Source organism: Psittacula echo (assembly GCF_963264785.1).
Source record: "Psittacula echo genome assembly, chromosome: 4".
NCBI lineage: Eukaryota > Metazoa > Chordata > Aves > Psittaciformes > Psittacidae > Psittacula > Psittacula echo.
The window spans coordinates 118,247,899-118,267,567 of record NC_137738.1 but is presented as its reverse complement, the minus strand read 5'-3'; the positions used below and the strand labels follow the sequence as shown (position 1 = coordinate 118,267,567).

General features: G+C 37.6%; 1 protein-coding gene across 19 annotated transcripts in view; it reads right to left on the bottom strand.

The window, feature by feature from the left end:
* USP34 (ubiquitin specific peptidase 34) overlaps positions 1 to 19,669 on the bottom strand; it is a 144,388-nt gene that overhangs the window by 47,417 nt on the left and 77,302 nt on the right. For 16 of the 19 annotated variants that reach the window (XR_013956568.1, XR_013956569.1, XR_013956570.1 and 13 more), the window contains 13 exons: positions 19,332 to 19,454; positions 19,125 to 19,208; positions 18,723 to 18,809; positions 16,846 to 17,046; positions 15,420 to 15,502; positions 14,220 to 14,260; positions 12,725 to 12,849; positions 11,476 to 11,628; positions 11,168 to 11,272; positions 9,968 to 10,023; positions 9,751 to 9,871; positions 6,169 to 6,352; positions 748 to 911 (listed from right to left, as the gene is read on the bottom strand). Coding sequence is in view for 15 of the 19 variants with exons in the window: in XM_080615155.1 (XP_080471281.1) it covers positions 748 to 911; positions 6,169 to 6,352; positions 9,751 to 9,871; positions 9,968 to 10,023; positions 11,168 to 11,272; positions 11,476 to 11,628; positions 12,725 to 12,849; positions 14,220 to 14,260; positions 15,420 to 15,502; positions 16,846 to 17,046; positions 18,723 to 18,809; positions 19,125 to 19,208; positions 19,332 to 19,454 (1,527 nt within the window). In the remaining 4 variants the exon portion in view is untranslated. The remainder of the gene's footprint in view (positions 1 to 747; positions 912 to 6,168; positions 6,353 to 9,750; positions 9,872 to 9,967; positions 10,024 to 11,167; positions 11,273 to 11,475; positions 11,629 to 12,724; positions 12,850 to 14,219; positions 14,261 to 15,419; positions 15,503 to 16,845; positions 17,047 to 18,722; positions 18,810 to 19,124; positions 19,209 to 19,331; positions 19,455 to 19,669) is intronic. The other 3 variants (XM_080615153.1, XM_080615154.1, XM_080615157.1) reach the window with 3 other exon arrangements.

Below are 19,669 nucleotides of genomic sequence, written 5' to 3'. Positions count from 1 at the left end.
CATGAATGCATGGTAATTTACAGGACTTGCTGTACTTCTGGTAGCATGAGATACATGCCTTCCAATATCTGAAGGGTGCCTGCAATGATGCTGGAGGCTGGAGACAGTCTTTATTAGGGACTGTAGTCATAGGACAAGGGGTGATGGATTCAAGCTTAAACATGGGAAGTTCAGGTTGGATATAAGGAAGAAGTTCTTTACTGTGAGGATGGTGAGGCGCTGGCAAAGGTTGCCCAAGGAAGTGGTGAATGCTCCATCCCTGGCAGTGTTCAAGGCCAGGCTAGACAGAGCCTTGGGTGACATGGTTTAGTGTGAGGTGTCCCTGCCCATGGCAGGGGTTGGAACTGGATGATCTTAAGGATCCTTTTCAACCCAAACTATTCTATGATTCTATGTTGTGGGCCTTTATAAACATTCAATAAGAATGACATTTACCCTAACAAAATGATGAATTAGGAGTTAAGAAACAACAGACAAGTCACATAAACCCACACTTGAATTTATCTAGTTGACAGCAAAAGAAACATGAGTTTGAGAACATATTTTATCACAATGCCACCTTAAGATCCTACCACATTACAAATACATTAAGAAGACAACTCTTCACCTTAGACATCAGCAAAATAATCCAACTGAACAACAAGCAAACTAAACCCTGCAGAAATCTTCTGTATCAAGATGTCTTAAAATTTATACTTTATCAGCATTTGCATCAATTCTAAATTTAAACTTCTATCAGAAGCATACCTTTGCAGTAAATATTGCTTGTCTGGCCTCTGGTATCATGTACAGTTGCTGAATGGTGGATGCCAAGTAACACGTTGCTCCAAGATTAGTTAGACCCACAAATCTGCATTCAGCACGAACATCGTCGTGTGGCCAATAATCCCACTTGTAAGGTGCATGGGAAGCTGTAAAAAACATAAATGACACATGCACAAAAAAATCAATTCAAAGTCCGATTAAAAAAGCATAAATACAATTAAAACTTTATGCTTACATTAATAAGATGGATCCTGTTTCTGCAGACTACATTTACAGACATGAGCTAGACTGTACCTGATGCACTACAGGTACATCAGGAAAGTCACTTGATACAGCAGTGAGCCTTTCTAGGTGCCACACTATGGACTGCAAGTGATGTGCTGTGCTCTCCAAAGCATTGCTCATGGCAAGTATCATCTCTCACACTTGTTTTGGTGGTAGTTTTACACATAGTTATGGTCTTCCAACCTCTTTCTTTAAACTGAAGCTTGGTAAAACCACAACGTAACATTTTCATTATCAAGAGCATCCATAAACTCTAAACATAATAAACATATGAAATTTGTTCTTATACTTTGTTTTTCAAGGCCAGGTTAAATAGAGCCTTGGGCAACATGGTCTAGCGTGAGGTATCCCTGCCCATGGCAAGGTGGTTGGAACTGGATGATCTTAAGGTCCTTTACAACCCAAATCATTCTGTGATTCTATACAAGCCAACCATAGCTTCCTTAACACTTGCACTGCCTAAACCACTGAGAACATACTTCTATCTCATCACATACTACACTTAGGAGCTCCCAAACGTACACCAGTCATTCCTCCAACACAAAAATTATTCACAGTTTCTACTACCCATTCTCACACACCCCTATGTCACACTGCAATAGAGCAAAGCAAGCCTCTGCACCCACAGAGACAAGCTTGAGAGCCTTCCCTTCATGTATCAAAGTACAAATTTAGCATCAGAGACAACCACACACCAAGTGAGACCTCCCTTTTCAGAAGAGAAGCTGGTTTCAGAATGACATCTACTATAAAGGATGCCAGACTAGCAAAAGATCTTTTTGACCAGTACAGAAGATGGATAGAGGCTTATCAGAGGAAAGACACAAAAGTGCAGTGGAATAAAGTGGTTGGCTATACACAAGCTTGAATAAACTTGGGAACAGTTTTTACAGGAAGAGAAGGAATGTTTTTTACTGCACTTCAAAGCCATACCTACCAAAGAAATGTGCAGTCTATAAGAAAAATAGAGAATCAGGTTGGAAATACATTTTCTTTCCCTGCAAGCTTTCTATTCCTCTATATTTCAGATCAGATGTAGCAATCTGTTTCTTACAGTGTGGCACTAGACAGTCTTCTTAATAAGCCTTGTTCTGATAAGGCTGCCAAGAAATCGGAAGAATGGGAAAGTTCTCCTCATCTGCCAGTCAAGAAGATGGTAACCAGACTAGACAAACCATTTGTAAGTGGTTAGTAGTGCTTCTAGACACTGACAAGCTTCTCTTTCTAGCATCCCACGCTGGAGAATGGAATGGGCAATTATTCCTTTGAGCTGCAGAGGCAACTAAACGACACAAGCACTGAATTAGAGAGGAACTAAGCCAGTATCCAAAGAAATTCTGCAGCTTGTTTTCCTTGGTATGCAAGAAGTTTGGCACAAAAACTTAGATCCAGCTTTGCTATTCCTACCCAAAGATACCATTCTCCAAAAAGGCAGTGTCCTATAAGTAATTCAACACTTCTACTGAAGTCTATGTTCAGATATACAGAGAAAAAGGGGAAAAAAAGTACTCTGGATTCATTTTACAATCCACAAAAGCCACATGGATTCAAGATTTGGATTTTAAATCCTTAATTATTTTGTCACAGATTAAAAGCTCATTAAGGATTATTCTCAATTCATACTACCAGCTATAAATTCAGGAAACTATTTGGCATCCTCTGAACAGATCCTCACATCTTCAGAGACCAGAGCCACAAAATGTTCTGTTGCACAACAAATAAGGGTTGTAATCTTCATTTTGGCACTGGCATCAAAACAACTATTAGCCCTGCAGCTTCAAGTAGGGAAGGGAAAAGTTTTACTTCTTCTATTTCAACAAATCTCAGCAGGGTGACCTCATGTTACCTGGTTACATTGGGCTGATCAGCCAGTTGAAACAAAGCTCTCCTCCATGTTTAACCTCCTAACAAAGTGATAAGCATGGTGTAACACTACAGAATTCCCTCCTTTAACTGAAATCCTTAAATTGCAACATCTCAATTCACCCTTTCTGATGTAAGGACTCAGCATCTATCATGCTGCTTACAGCTCACCAAGTTGTAATTACAAAAAAAACCAGATTACTACTTTATAGTAATATATATTATATATAATATATAAAATATATAATACATATAATAATTATAATAATATATTATAATAATATATATATACACACTGAGAACAGTCGGGAGCATCTTCCACCTACTTCAGTCTGACAAAGGGCTTTCAGAAATTTGACAAGGAATGGATCAGGAAGATCCTGTTTTCTCCACCCTGGGATTTTTAAGTGACTTGCCTTCATTTTCATAATAAAAGCTTTCCTTCTTCCATATGGATCTTAAGCAGAAAGGTAAATTTGAGCCTATCTTCTTTATTCCTCACTGTCGCAACAGAAATCAGCCTCTTCTCAGGTAGGGAAACCTGTACCCAAACTTACAATATTCACATTCTATTTTAAGCAAAATAAATCTTAATTTCTTCCTTTTGGAATGACGGTGTATGTCTCCCTACTCCACCTTCTCATCATGCTTCTGCTCCAAACATAACATCAGACACCATCTTAAAACTTCCAGGAAGCAAAGCGGCTGGTCTTGTTTCCCTCCTTTGAACTGAATGCTTTTATTAGTCTTGGTCTTTGAAGAAAGCGAAACTCCAAAACTGCGATTTTATGAGCAACAACAGAGGTTACCTAAATCCCCTCTTTAAGAAGATCAGAGTCTGCATAATTGTTAGCCTTGTTGAGAAAAGGAGGAAAGAAGTCCACTGACTCAGCTACTTAGTTCATTTCCTACAGTATCATGAAGGTCTTCAGTGAAAACCACCTATCTGTGAAGTAGAAAAAAGCACCCAAGTCATTCTCTTCTTCCACTCATCAATGAAGGAAGCTCCATTAGTGGAAATGAAGAAGCAAAATGCTGCTAAAATTGAAACTTTACTACAACTATGTTATGTTATTCATACTACTACAAGTCTGAACAACAGTATACAGTGTACATTTTAATGACTGCCAGAATAGAGTCTTAGTAACAGTATGCTTAATTGGAACCCTATTTAATTGTCTTTTTTTTGTCCCAAGGAAGATAAGACTAGAGATCCTTTAGTAAGATGGTTTCCTTTTGAAACTTCTACTTCATTTTGCTGCATTAAATTAACGCCATCTCATAAGAGCATCCTGGCTTCACTCAGTAAGGAGGAAAACATGGTAGAATAGCAGAGATAGCAACTGGTGAGAATAGGGGACAACAACTGTAAAGTTGCTGGCAGGAACAAAGTGGCAGGAACAAAAATTTCTACAATGAACCACAAAAGTAAAATGTTTAAAGCAAAGACAGGATGGAAATTTATGATATTTTCCTTAATATTTCTAGCAGCCTTCCAGTAGCTGAAGGGGGACTACAGGGGTGCTGGGGATGGACTCTTCATTAGAGACTCTAGTGACAGGACAAGGGGTAATGGGTTCAAACTTAAACAGGTAAAGTTTAGATTGGATATAAGGAAGAAATTCTTTACTGTGAGGGTGGTGAGGCACTGGAATGGGTTGCCCAAGGAAGTTGTGAATGCTCAATCCCTGGCAGTGTTCAAGGCCAGGTTGGACAGAGCCTTGGATGGCATGGTTCAGTGTGAGGTGTCCCTGCCCATGGCAGGGGGGTTGGAACTGGATGATCTTAAGGTCCTTTCCAACCCTAACTATTCTATGATTCTATGAGAAGAACAGGGAGACATGACTAAAACTAAGATTTTTAAAGACTAATAAGATCAGAGATAAGCGGAAAAATCCAGTTTTAAGCATCTTTGGATCACATCAGTGGAATAACAAGACTTCAAACAAATGAGGTATCAGAAGTCCTATGTCAAGTTGCACATCAGGAAGAGACAATGGCACTCGGCCAGTTGTAATAAAATTAGCATTCACGAAACTGAGATACACTGAATATGGAGCAGGAACACGGACCAGATGGCTCTGGAGAACTCAGGAAGGAACATAAAAATCTAGAGAAGAGCATTTGGAAGGAAGTAACAACTGTGGTAGATGTGACAGAAAACTCCAGCACGTAGGAATTACTGGGATTGGGAGTGATGAAAAATATTAACTGTGGAAAATGAATGATTGCACCTGGAGAGATACAACCTCAGCAGCAGAAGGTGTACTCAGAGCAAACAGAAATATTCAATCTTCATAGTATACCCTGAGCACAGAAGACTTTGGAATGCAGAACACAAAACACTAATATGATCAGATTTCTCTTTTGCTTCCTGAATTGTGAGGTGCTAAATCAATTCCATAGATTATAATAAATTACAGATCCTCAGGTGACAGGAATTTAAACCAGGCATGTGAAAGGAAATCTATCAAGCTAAAAACGCATACTGAGAATTTGCAAATCAAAGATAAAATATTAAGTAACTTCAAATTCTGGTACTTTACATATTATGCATAGAGATTGTGTTTCCAAAGCACAGGAAGGATGAAAGCCAAGAGGCAGAACAAAATTGTATTAGCACTGTATGCAGACACGTGGGTACAGACTGAAGTCAACTGCGGAGATATTAGAGACTTTGGAAACACAACACTGCTGTTAAGAGCCACTACACCTCAGTGTGGTTTATAGACTTTGGTTTATGTACCATGTTTCTTCATGTTAGAAAGGGAAAACAGAAATTTAAATCCAGCACAAACATAATGAAATATGGAAAATCCACTCTCACAATGTTATCTGTGTGTTGGTATCATTTAACAGGACCACATACTATAAGTAACCCATAGTTAAGAACAGATAATCTGAAAATCATACATGGGGTTAAAGCCACTCATTTGCTACGTGAGCAAAAGATGCCAATATCTGCTCTGTGACACTGCTGTAAGTGATGGCGGATGAGCAGTAGAGCTACAAAGTGGAATTTTAAGAGCAGCGTTAATGGCAACAGTGTCTTACTTCATCATCACTACTTTTGGAAAGTGGGACTATTCAGTATAATGAAAGTCCATATGACAAGTACCCTAATATTTTCTTTACTGAACTTCATAAATCCAGAAATTCAAAACAAACGTGAAAGAAACAGAGAATGTTCATTGTGGAAAAACGGACTTGTTTTCCACAAAATACTCAAAATCTGTATATGAATAAAGATCTTACACTGCATGTGTTGTGCCATAACCCAGTTGTGGAGCAGCCTGTAGTTTTCCACGGACCCCTTTACCATTTCTACCAGCAAGTCATAAGCAGCAGCCCTTGAAGAATGTGACTTGCATTTTGGCTGTTGTCTATCTTTCAAGCTTGGCAGCAAGAAGAGAAGATTGAAGATGTCTCTCAGAAACTCCTGTAAAACAGTTCAATTGGCACATTTAGCAGTTTGAACGCATTCCTAAAGGACAAGTAATGTATTAACAATCTTATAGAAACGTCTATAGACCTTCTAGACCTCCATGATTTACAGAACTTTCTGACTTGTATACAGGTTCTGAATTAGGGAATTCAACAACTTACTTTATGCTACATAAAGTGCACTGTAACCATACTAGAGCCTAAAGAGAAACATGTCCAGTGGAAAAGAATGATGAATTATGCTTGATTCACGATTGATTTCACAAACCGCACACATTTTTAGTAACGTTAAGGCCAGTCTCTCCTAGTGAAAGACAGCACATAACCTTAATAACTCGATTTGAGTTTTATGAGTTGCTAATCAACCTTAAAACACATACTAAATTATGTACCATGTCTACTATAAGTGTATCTTTGTGATGCTTCATGTTTGGAATATTAACTGAGCTACAAAAGACGTGATAGTTGTTCCAAGTCAGGCTGCCTTTGGATGATAAATACTTATTACACACTTATTTATCTTTACTGTCCCAGATTAATATTATTAATTAAATACTCTAATAATAATACACTAAAAAGATTGATCTGTCTAAACTTCAGCACCTTCAAAGAAGTGCAGAATGGTGATATAGCCAACCTTTCGGCTACGAAGTGAACATTAATACTCATTTCAGTGGTATAATGACAGCCCATGAAAGAAAAAACTGAGCAGGATTTATAAAGCAGTATTTCAACAAATACCCATAAGCAACCAGCAATTCATGTGCACACTTTATGTCTAGGGCTGGTGACATGATCCATCACCTGCACTCTGCTGCTTCTTGTAAAATGTCTGCAATCTAGCCAAACTCTATTCAATCATTAAATCATATTAATAGTGTACCACTTTAGTTGTCTATACATTCAGACAATAAATCCTCTACCTCTGCGGAACTTTCATTACTCTTTTCCCCCTCCAAAGGTGTCATCTTGATTTTTTTAGGGACAAAATTCCTCCCCGTTTGTTGAGCACAGGGTGCCAATCCAGCTATTACACTTCATTCTGCAGTTTCTACACTGCAATTAATAATTGTTCTTCCTGTATTTCCCTGCTCAGGAATACTCACTTTTGAAGCCTTTAAATGTTAAAAGGTAGGCTCTGCTGTAAAATCTAAACTCTAAATATTTCAACAAACGGCCTTCTGCAGAGTACACAGCAAAATCACCATGAAAAGCCTTGCTCCAGTGTGCAGGGAAATTCCTACAGTTTTAATATAAAAATCATAGAATCATGCAAAATCTTACAAGCAAGGTCTTACGGTAATGAAAGAATAATATGGAAAGGTCTTCCCCCTGCCAATATAGTTAAAGATCTTTCAGATTTCTGCACACTTTGTAGAAAAAAAACATGTAAAATTAACAATTTTATATACCTGGTTCCTTGGTAGCTAGTCTGTGCCAGGAAAGCTTCCGGGGCAGCAGCCTGCTTCCTTTTCATTCCTAACTGTATGTGTCAGGTTTAGATGATTACAGCTCGTCAGCAGACAGCTGCACCTACTAAACCAAGTTTTAGACTGTGCTCTCAGCTGCAGCCTAATGCTGTGCTGCAGCCTTCTTGAAACAGGTTTGTTAACAGATCAGCCCTGTCTCAGATCAGAAAAGAGGTAACTTCAGAGACCTGGAACTATGTTTTTCTGATTAACGTTCTCAATCTTGCGTTTGTACTCATTGAATTCTGACATGTTGGAGCAGGGGAGACAAAGAACACTAGAGATGATTTTGCTCAGAGAAGGAAATTAGTAGGGAAGAAAAGGCCCAGCAGAGCATCAGAATCCTCTAGGCAAGCCTAATCTATCTTCAGTATTTGACAATGTATTTTCCTGGCTGTTTTTTCCTCAGCCTTTGCTCAGAGGGAAGCGTATGGTTTCACAACCCTGTTCTATTACACTGAACACAATACAAAGCTCTTCACTAATGCACTTTATAATGTGCAGTTAATAAGTGTTCTTAATTGTACATAGAATTAAAAAAACTAATACTAGATCATGACTTGGTCTCAGAACATGTACTAAGTCCTTCTCTCCCAGCAAAGCCAAATTCCTTGCGAGTACTTCGTGTGGATACTGCTCTGTTCACATTCATCCATTTTTCCAATCAAATTCCTGGCCTCCCTGTGATATACTACATATATGCACCATATTTTAGGGTTCTGTATGGTATCACTCCTCTCTACTTAAGCTTCCCTTTTGCTTTCTTCTTATACTTTCCACATATCCAATCTACATAAACCTGATCTTTGGGTACCTCCACCACTTAAATTTCTACATCATCCTCCACGCTAAACTCTGTGAATTGAATTCTTGCTCTAATTTAATCTGCAAGCTCTCCATACTTAAAAGACACTTATTCCAGGAGAATTACATAGTATTAGTCTGTTAAAATGCTGTTGGCAGTGTAATTTTCCGTTAGGTCCTGCACAATGTGGACACTGTTGAAACTTTTGGTCAGTAAAATTACCTTAAGGGCCATTTTATGATAACAGAGTAAACAGACAGCATAGACACAACCTAATTAGATACAGAGGACTGTTCTTCTGGTGAAACCTCACTAAAGGTTGAATCATAAGCTCCGAGCAGCCTATAGAAAAACCCATCAGTTTAAATCAGGTTTTACACCAGGTGAAAACATCACTACAAGGTTTTTATTTAATAGACCATGTGTCCTTGAAACACAAAGTAGGAATTTTTCAGCAATTTCCCCTGCTTGGCCACTGTCCCATCTCACAAGCACAGGTGAAATGTAATATTCTTTTAAGAGGTGTATACCACTGTGCAGATGTAGAGCTTAAATGCTACTTTTAAATCACAACTGACCTAGGATATGGTCAAAAAGCAGCTGCTGTTAATGACTTAAATCAGTTGATGCTGATCAATGCTAAAATCCTTTAAGGGCTATGAATGAAAATAACTTACATTTCAAGGATGCAAGAACTCTACCTTGAAATTTAATATGGTTATAAAGGAAAGGGACTGTATGTACTACTTTTTAATGTGGTTAGATATAAGGAAGAAGTTCTTTATTGTGAAGGTGATGAGGCAGTAGCACAGGTTGCCCAGAGATGTGGTAAATGCTCCATGCCTGGCAGTGTTCAAGGCCAGGTTGGACAAAGCCTTGGGTGACATGGTTTAGTGTGAGGTGTCCTTGCCCATCGCAGGGAGTTGGAACTGAATGATCTTAAGGTCCTTTCCAACCCTAACTATTCCATGATTGTATGCGTGTTTTTATCGATCATCCTAAGGCTAGAAATATGATATACTGACCTCTGCAATCAAAATGGTGGAAAAACAGGTGAAATGAAGACAGTACAGTAACAAGAGATGACACGATTTAGATCTCTTTGTGGTCTTTTCTTACCTGGCCTTCACGAGAAAACTTAAATGGTGGTTTGTGCTTAATAACACTTGTTGCAAGACGAAGTAGTCCTGTAAGTCCATCATCTTCTATGTTGCCATCCTGATGATCAAGGATTTCTCTGCTATATGTACATATATATATATATAAAAGAAATGTTAAAGCTCTATCCCACTAAATATAATGCAATTTACAAGAGAAATTAGTTAGCAAACCTTACCTCCGAATGCAGTCAGCAAGATGTCTTGCTAGTGCATCTAAATCAAGCAGTGTTGTCTGATTAAAAATAAAGAAAATGGAATATAAATGGAAAAAAATTATGAACTCCATGAATTACAATTTATAAGCCCAGTCTAAAACTACGGCTATGCTTTCAGATGAAATTTTGCTATTGTACACAGGGACAATTAAAACTCATCTTTCAAGCATGCTTGCAACAGTATTTTAATGCATTTTTATACAGAGATGAAACTGTTTCTTAAAATCAATGTGATAGCTCAAATTAAGTAACATTTATTCTTTCAATTCCAGATCCCACAAATATAACACCATACCCCAAAAAAACAGAATACCACTATTTTAAAGAGAAATGTTTCATTGCTGTTTCTCACAAGAACACAGTTTGTCATCAGAAGTTTTACAAGTCCCATTAGCATTTCTTCCTTGAGCAACATACAGAAGAAGCAGGCCTCACTGTAGCCTATAGCTAAGAGATTCAATAAAGCAGAAATGGAAAGAAACTGAGCAGAGGAAGAGGAGCAGGGGAAACAAAGGAGCCAAATATTTGCCTCTACTGAGAACATTCAGAGTCAGGAGAGGACAAGACTCTTCCATTCGGGAGAAACCAAGATAAGGCTTTACCTTCCTTCCCTTCCCTTCCCACACTCCTGCTACAACTCTGATAATGAACTAGAAAGATCTATGCAGGGCCATGAGCCAGCACAAGCAGTTGCAGAGTTTGCCCAAAAGGTAGTTTAATTCTCTTGAGATGTTTTAAGAGTTGTGAGTAAGTTTTCTACCCTGTGTTAAGTGGCTGTTAACTGACAATTGTTCCTCTTTCAGCTTTAGTCAAATACTTGATTACCTCCTCCTTAGACCATACTGAAATTATGAACAGTGAATCTCACAGATATTTATAGTATTCCCAATGTGTGTCACCTTCACTTAAGCTCACCCTCTTTGTGTAGTATACCCTTCCCCCTTCTTGACTCCGCAGGTTCAGTAACTGAAGCTTCCTTTGGCCAAGAGCTACTAAATACATACCAGAGAGTAAGGAAAGCTGGGAGATGGGAAAGATCCAAGAGCTGTTTACAGCAGTTCAGCAGATCTTCAGTAAAAATGTCTCATGCTGCAGTAAAAGTGCTTTGAATACTCACATTTAAAAAAGCAAACATTCGTATGAATACAAAGCAAGCCCTACCTGACTTGCATCTTTGACGTGTATGTTATCAATCAGTTTGCACAGCAGCCAAAAATATTCCTTACAACCTGGTCGCAGCACGGTTTCTTCTTCATAATCCTCTATCTGTGAAAAGAAATTGCTTTTGGTCTGAAGCACATCAGACAAAAGAACAAAAGACTTAATATCGCAGTGTATCAGAAACACTATGTCAGACGTAGCCAGATAATTTGTCTGACGTGATAATGCTATTATTTTTTCTTTCTGTATTAACAAAAGGAAGTTTAAATAGATCTGTGATAAAGTCTTGTAATTTCTGAAGTCCTCACCCGGATTGGTTTCAGAGCTTGAGCATCAGGGAGAAACTTTAATAACGTTGATGCAGCCAGCAGCAGAAAGGATCGATTAATTGAGTCTCCTCCATCCAGTCCAGAGAGAGATAACTTGTACAAACCATTGCAAGACTCGTGGCGAACAGCAGTCTTCATGAAAAACCAAAGAATTAAATGACTAAATACATTAAATCAGAAGATTTTTTTCTTCTTGATGTTTCTTTCATATGTACGTAATAACTTCCTCTCAAAATCTAGCATGTTATGCAGGGTAGAATGCGTCTTTCTAAAAACACTATTACAAATAACATACATTTAAATTACTTGCATGAACATACAAAAGACACTGTTCTTAACAAAAAAGCTGACTTGCCTGTGCCCCTTGTCTCCTGAGTTATGTATGAGTAAAGATAACAGCCAGTTACTAAATAGAAAACTAAACAGTTACTAAACCACAAAGTATCACATCTGGGCAAATTAGGGCAATCTATGTGATGCTGGAACACAGCACTTACTCATTCCTAACTACATAGTTACTTGGTTTAATTTCCCTAGAAGAATTATTTTCTTCTTTCTTTTATTCTTTTTCAAAGAGAAGTACCCACAGGCTATCTCTAATCCAGCTTTGGAAGTCTGCACTCTTTGTCTTCTAGGGTCAGCATGTAAGCTTTTTCTGTGCTTCAGTAATAAAGCAACAGATAATAATTACCACATCACGTCCATATTGCACCTTTAAGCAATCACTAGTAAATACAAACATTTTATGCTGTGCATATTTTCATGCAATTCAAGTTTTTTCTTACATCAGCAAGAATCACATCAGGCCAGGCAAAGATTTTGGTAATAAACATTTTTATATTAACTCTCATTCATCTCCTTTAGTGATAAAAAGTAAAAGTGAAAAAAGAATATATAATGAGGGAAGTATATTTAGACTGATGCACATTAGATGGCATCACCCAGACATTTCAACAAATTACCATGAAAAAATTACCGTCATACAGAAGCCAAGAACAAAGACGAGTTTATAAACTGGTTTGCAATCAACCACAAATGTGCCTTCTTACATGGTATTTTAACTCCAAAAGATTACTTCTTATATGGGATTGCAAGTCATTGAGTCAGGTCCTGCCTACTTTCAGCAGGAAACAACATGTTTTGAATTTAATGGCAACCTGAAACCGAAGTTTAGCTTGTTCCATATTATGCGCTAATTAGTAACACAATAACCCCTCCCTTAACGTACCTCTGGAATAAGAAGAGTAAGTTTCTTCAGCCAGTCTTGCAAATGATCGCTGTCTGCCAGACTGGATTTCACCAGGGAACAGCAATGAGCCCAGCTCACCAGAAGCCACATTGAATAATGAGTGACTGAAAGAAAGTAAGAGTAAATCGCACTGTCACTAACAGAGCAGGCTTTTTAGGTTGAAGAGTTGCATAGTTATAGCACATATGATACTTAATTCCGCCATAAAAATGTATAAGATTAAATCCTTACTTAGAACTTACTGGAACATCAGATACGACCTGAAGTTAGAATTTTACCTATATGCTCACTAAATACTGACCACTGTGCTACTGATAGCAATTAAATTAGATTAAATATTACCAATCTGACGAACGAAACTTTCCTGCATCTCTCCTTCTTATGCAGTGAATTTGTACTTTGCTAATGGGTTGCATCATGTCTTAACATGAACATTTCCCTGGACTAACTAGTATATCTGCTCCTTTCTTCTTAAGAGCTAAAAGTAAGACTTTAGTAGGTGATAGTTAGCATTTACTGAGAATCCGAGTTCATAGACATTAGCATCCGCAGGGCACAACAAAGTGCAAAAAAAGAAGACAACACATAAGCCTAGCAGGACATACCTGCATTTATACACACCAATGATGTATTTTTGACACATACTTTGATACAGACTTAATCTGACAGAGGTCACCTAGACCTTTCGTAACAAACCTCCACAAAAGGGATAGATGAGGGAGCTCCAAGGAATTCTAGGCCCAGAATCATTTTTGTAAACCAGAATGAAGGTGACTTGGTGACTCCATTACGGAATTCTATATGCTGCTCTTTGAAAGGTAAGTCAAGAGCTGGTTTTCCTGCCAAAACCAGCTCTTCTGGAGATGAAGGCTACTACAGTATAAAACTGCAACTCTTCTCAGCCTGGAGAAGAGAAGGCTGCGTGGAGACCTCAGAGCAGCCTTCCAGTATCTGAAGGGGGGCTATAGGGATGCTGGGGATGGACTCTTCATCAGGGACTGTAGTGACAGGACAAGGGGTAACGGGTTCAAACTTAAACAGGGGAAGTTTAGATTGGATCTAAGGAAGAAATTCTTTACTGTGAGGGTGATGAGGCACTGGAATGGGTTGCCCAGGGAGGTTGTGAATGCTCCATCCTTGGCGGTGTTCAAGGCCAGGTTGGACAAATCCTTGGGTGACATGGTTTAGTGTGGGGTGGGGGTTGGGGGGGTTGGAACTGGATGATCTTAAGGTCCTTTCCAAACCAAACTATTTTATGATTCTATGATAAAACAATTGCTAGAGAAGGAAAGCCAGGCAGGTCTTCTGGGACCTCTCCATGTGTTCCCACCTAGCATGCAGCAGCCCCCACACTACCAAGGAACACAATTTTATAGCATTCTAATAGTGGAATACATCAAACACACAACTTGTTGTCTTCAATATGTTTTCACTGCTATTAGTTCATAACATATAGTTGTTTTGCAGCACTAACCTTCATGTCTTGATCTGTGATCAGACTGAGCCTTCAGCACCCTGAATAGGAAGAAGACAGAGCCATTTGAACTTTGTCACAGAACACAACCGTATCACTTAGAAATACAAGTACACACAAGTAACAACACAGTTACTCTGAAATACTCCCTAAGAAAACAAAAATGTTCATCTTAAAAGGATTCATTTCTCTCAATATTCAAATAAGCAATAATAGAACTATGAAAACTTTCAATCACCCCCTTAAAGCTTTACTGACTAGAAGAAAGTCAAGAAAAAACACCCACAACTCCATTATTTTATCCAAAAAAGAGAAGATGTAAAACAGACCCAAGAACTGACCCATGCAGAAGCAAGCTAGTATTCTTCATAAAGAACTGCATGTTGAACAAGCATTTGTAAATGTGAAACAAACTTAAGTTTATGAAACCAAAACCATACTGTATATGTCTAAAATTAATCCCGCAACTCAACTAGAGATTAACGTTAGGCACACTTGCAGGCTTGACTGGAAATGCTCTGAATGCCCTTAATAGTCTTAAAAATACAGTAAAAGAAACTATCTGTTACTTGGAATCAAGTAATTCTACAACATCAAATGCAGCAAAACCCCTCCCTCCCCACCATCAGGCTGAGTGTCACGATGCAGTTTTACACAGAATTGCTTTTCTCAGGACAAAGGGACAAAAATTTCTAATAGCCCAGTTCTGAAGGTAAAATTGTGCCTTCAGTACACGAACACTCACTAAAGCAGTCAGGGTAATTTCAGCAGTAATTAGCTAATGTTATTAGGATGGGAAAATAAGTCAAAACCAGCAGACAAAGAAGCAACTTAAAAGTTACTTTATTTTCATTTCTCCTTTACATTACTTTGAAATTGAGAACGCTAATTGCTACAGAGAGAACAAAGGAACAGCTTTGCGTGAGAATTTATGAGAGCATACCATGTATAGGCTGTTGCTCTGTGTCTTATTCACTGACCAGTGAGAGTTCTCACCACTCTCTTCTCTCACCCCTATAAGGGTAGGATAACTGCCAGACGAGGCGACTAAGAAAAGCAAGTCTAACGCCTATAGACTTAAATTTCTGATATGGGTGTTAATGGGGACTACAACTGAAAGAGCTATTTACTGTATTTAAAGCAGGGATGAAAATGTGCACACTTGATTAGCTTGATTACAAAAACAAGAAGATATTGTACCTAGGTGCCAAGTTGTCATATGTATAAGCAACTGACATAAGTCGCTGAATCAAACTGGTTCCCTGGACAAGTACAAGAAACACCTTTAAAAATTGAAGTCAAAAGAAAAAAAAAAAAAAAAAAACAACAGTTAATATAACAACAAGCTTTTTGATCTGTTTTTAAATTATACACACTGTGTGAAACTAAAACAAACCCACCTGTCTAGAGGGAGGAAGAGCGGGAGACAAATCACAGCAGCTCCATAGTTACAACATGGATTGTTTTTTATTAAAGCAGATCTAAACTGCTGTGTTTCATTGGCTAAGTCTAGATGTTAAATGTAATTCTAGTTCTCTAAGAAAGACAATTTAACTGAATAGAAAAATCAATAATTTCTTCATTCCTTTTAGTAAAAACACTGTATTTTTTAAAAAAGCAGAGGCTATTCACTTCTAAAAATCTTCTAAAAAACTGAGGAGACAGGGTTGAGGATGAGGTTGGACGTATAAATTTCACCTATCTCTGTGATCAACACATCTTATTGACTGTACATACACTTACATTCCTCATCTTTAGAGAACCTCACAGGCTACACAATATTTTCAATTCAAAAAAGAAGGTCCTTTAAAGCATTTCAATAACAAATTTACTGCACTCAAAAATATTCAATCGACAATTAAAAATCGAAAACCAGCAGCAGCACTTACAGCCAATGTTAAAATATTTCATGCATTTAATAATTGCCCTGTATCATCATAGCTTTGGTAATTCAGGGATCTGTTTTGTCAAAACCAGATGCTAATACTTAGAGAATAGTTAAGGTATTCCCATGTATAACAATGATGAATGCAACGCTTGGCTCCAGCTCACAGTTCAGATCTACCCTTTCTGGCAATCACAGCTGGTCCTGTGCCCAAGGAGGAATGGATTTACAGTGAACGTATTTCTGATGCCAAAATACTACACTTGTCTGGTCTACATTAGGAGATCAGCATGGAGGGATGTGGTAGGAAAGTTTACAGTTTAGGTAATTTTACCTTAACACTCACTCATATCCTTAAGTAGAGAAAGCTATTTTAGGGTTTAATAAGGGAATCTAAAATAGATGTAGTGAGGATGGGGACAGCCCATAGAACAGGTTACCATAGAAGAAAAGGAGTAATTAATTTAGAAAACAAACTCTAAGAAACAGGGATAAAGCACTGCAATTCTGAATTACCAATTCGTGTGCTCATCGATCACCAAAACCTCTTTTTGTTGCAGCTTTTAGAACTGCCACGTTTAAAGCAATTAAAATACTTTTTAGAAGGGAATAACATGTAGGATATAGATTAACAGAAGTAATTTTTCCATTACATTATTTTACCACCAAAATAAAGGCTTCACACACCAAAGCAGTCATTTCTCTAAAGTTCACAAACTGGACACCCTGTTTATCTCTTACCTCTGTTAAACGAGGTATGTGAAGGCCCTTTGCATGGTCACTTGCAGTCTTCCTTGATTTGCCTGGCCATGTTCTCTTCCTGTGACTCTCTGCTACACCAGACCAGGCAAAGACATCGTGGTAAGCTAAATCCAGATCTGAAGGATCAACTGCAAACTGGCATATCAGCTTCAGCAAGCAAGCAAGACAGTCTAGCTGCCACTGTGGGTAAGAAGAAAATGAAATGCTATTTTTTCAGGGATTTATTTCACAAATAATCCTATTCCTACTACAGATTTGAAATGAAAAGCTTAAGTGAGGTATAAACAGCAAGAAATAAGTGGCAAAACCTCATCAGAATAGACCCCAAAGTGGAAGGATACTTGAAAATGCTTAGTTATAATGAAGACATTTTCATGACCTACTCTATTAACAGGTGCATTCAAGACATTCTGTTATTCAGTGTATGATACAACACAGAAGAGATAAGTTCAATAGCTAAGAGCCTTTCCTGCACTATAGTCAACAGGGTTTAAAGTATGGTACACAGAAGTGCTTTCAAGCTGAATATTACTGAACCATGTAGAGACAAAACTACCATTTTGTATTGTAACATCTCTTGTTAGATGAAAACCACTCATTCATTTAATAACTCTTGAGATCAATTTTCACGATGCTCAGCTGTGTGGCTACGACCAAACAAGCACCTCCTCAGCTCCACCAGAAGAAGGTGTATTATGATAGTAAAATTAATAATAATCAGAGAATCATAGAATGGTTTGGGTTGAATAGGGGCGTTAAGCTCGTCCAGTTCCAACCCCCCGCCACAGGCAGGGACACCTTCTACTAGAGCAGGTTGCTCCAAGCCCCATCCAACATGACTTTGAACTCTGCCAGGGATAATACAATAGAGCACCATGTCACAGCATTTGTTATAGTAGTGAAATAATTTAGAACAAACACATCAAAACCAGTTAGAAACTATTAAATTTTTGATAAAGACTATACCTGCCTTCTTTTTAGTACTTCAGTACCTGTCACCAGTTTTATACATACGTGGGTATGCTTGTTCATTGACACCTTTTTACATACCTGACTCAGAGCTTGAGAGATAGAATTTTTTGTAAGTAAATGCCACAGAATTGAAAATAAAAGAGAAAAATTAACTCTAATATAAAAAAGTTTTCGTTATGGTATGAATTTAGCTCAAACTAATTAAAAGAGTAATGATGAAAAAGGCATTATATAAGAATGACTAATAATGTTCATTATTGAAAAGTGCCTTTATTGACACCCCAGTCACATTGCTACCACTTTTGTCCCAATGCCAACAAGAGGAAATGGTATCTCTTTGGCCTCTTCAGAGAGAAAGATAATTAAGAGAGTACTGCTTCTAAAAGAGATTATGATAAAAGTTTCCAAATAACAACCTTTCCTGAAACCAGCAGAAAAAAGGCAAAAATAAAGCACCCAGTGTTTGTTTTGTAGATTCTGACTTTGCTGAGGAAGTGGAAAATGCAACAGAATTGTCAATGCCGCTGCAATCATTGCTAAAGATGGAGCCCAGTTTTTGCTCTAAGATGTTCCCATGATCTGCAGTTTTACATTCTACAAACTAGGATTTCTTAAGACTGGACAAAAAATTAAATCAAAAGTACAGAAGTACAAAGGGTGGTTTTAAAAATAAAAAAGCAGAAGTATGAGATTTTTTTTTTTAAGAAAATAAATTCTTCTGGGAGTAGAAAATATTCAAGAAAAAGATGCCACTGCATAGGGTCTGGTGGCTTCAATTACAGAATTCATTTATTTCACTTACTACAGAAAAGTAATTATAACAAAGGCAGAAAGAAATGAAAGCTTTTACAAATGACAGCTGTTATTCTGGAATGAACACCTACCACAGTCCATGATTCTTGTTCTTTAGGCTCTAATATTCCAGAATTGAAAATTTCTAGCAACTGTTGGAGCCCTCCAGCAGCAACAAACTGTGAATACAGTATGGAACCAATGTGAGAAAAAGCAAGTACAGAAACATCACAAAGTTCAGTTAGATACCAACCTGAGCTTTATAAATACATGAATGATGAACTATTCAGCTGGGTATTTTATGAAAAACAAAAGAAATAGTTTTACACAACTATGACAAATTTACAGGCCTGATAACACAGAAAAGTTTAAAGTGTTATACCTGTATTTGAGATCAAAAACTTTAAGACACATAATGTTTTAAATGGGTTTCCATTTACATCCTATTTGAAAAACTCTATTAGGTATCACAGAATACTGTAGGAAAATCAAACCTTGCAGCTCCACGTGTTTTTACTGTTTTCTATCTGATCTTCACTTGAGTCATCAGAGTCTGGATAAAGATCACTGTAACTTCCCTAAAGATAAGTAAGTACAATTTGTTGTAGAAACAGTTAAGGAATTAAAGCACTAAAAATCAACTCAATATATACTTTGGTTCAGAGAGAAAAACACATATTCAGTGCAAGAAATTCTGTTACCGTAGATTCGCGCCTTATTCTCCTGTTGGGCTTTCCCAAAGCTTCAATAATTTCCAGGGCATACAAAAGTTTATGGGCACTTTTTATTCGCAGAAGATCCTTCCAGCTAAAGCCATCATTACCCTTACAAAAGACAGAAAACACTTAACACAATTTTATGCAATGCTGAGCTATCTAAAAAATGCGAAGAGAGGATTTTTAAAGTGACATGGACAAATAATTTGGGTTTTAATTTAATTAGTTTTTTTAAATGAAGACAATAATCTATACATGATGAATGCTTTGAATGATGTGCATTCCACAATGAAATGTGAGTACACTCCCAACATTATTGTAAG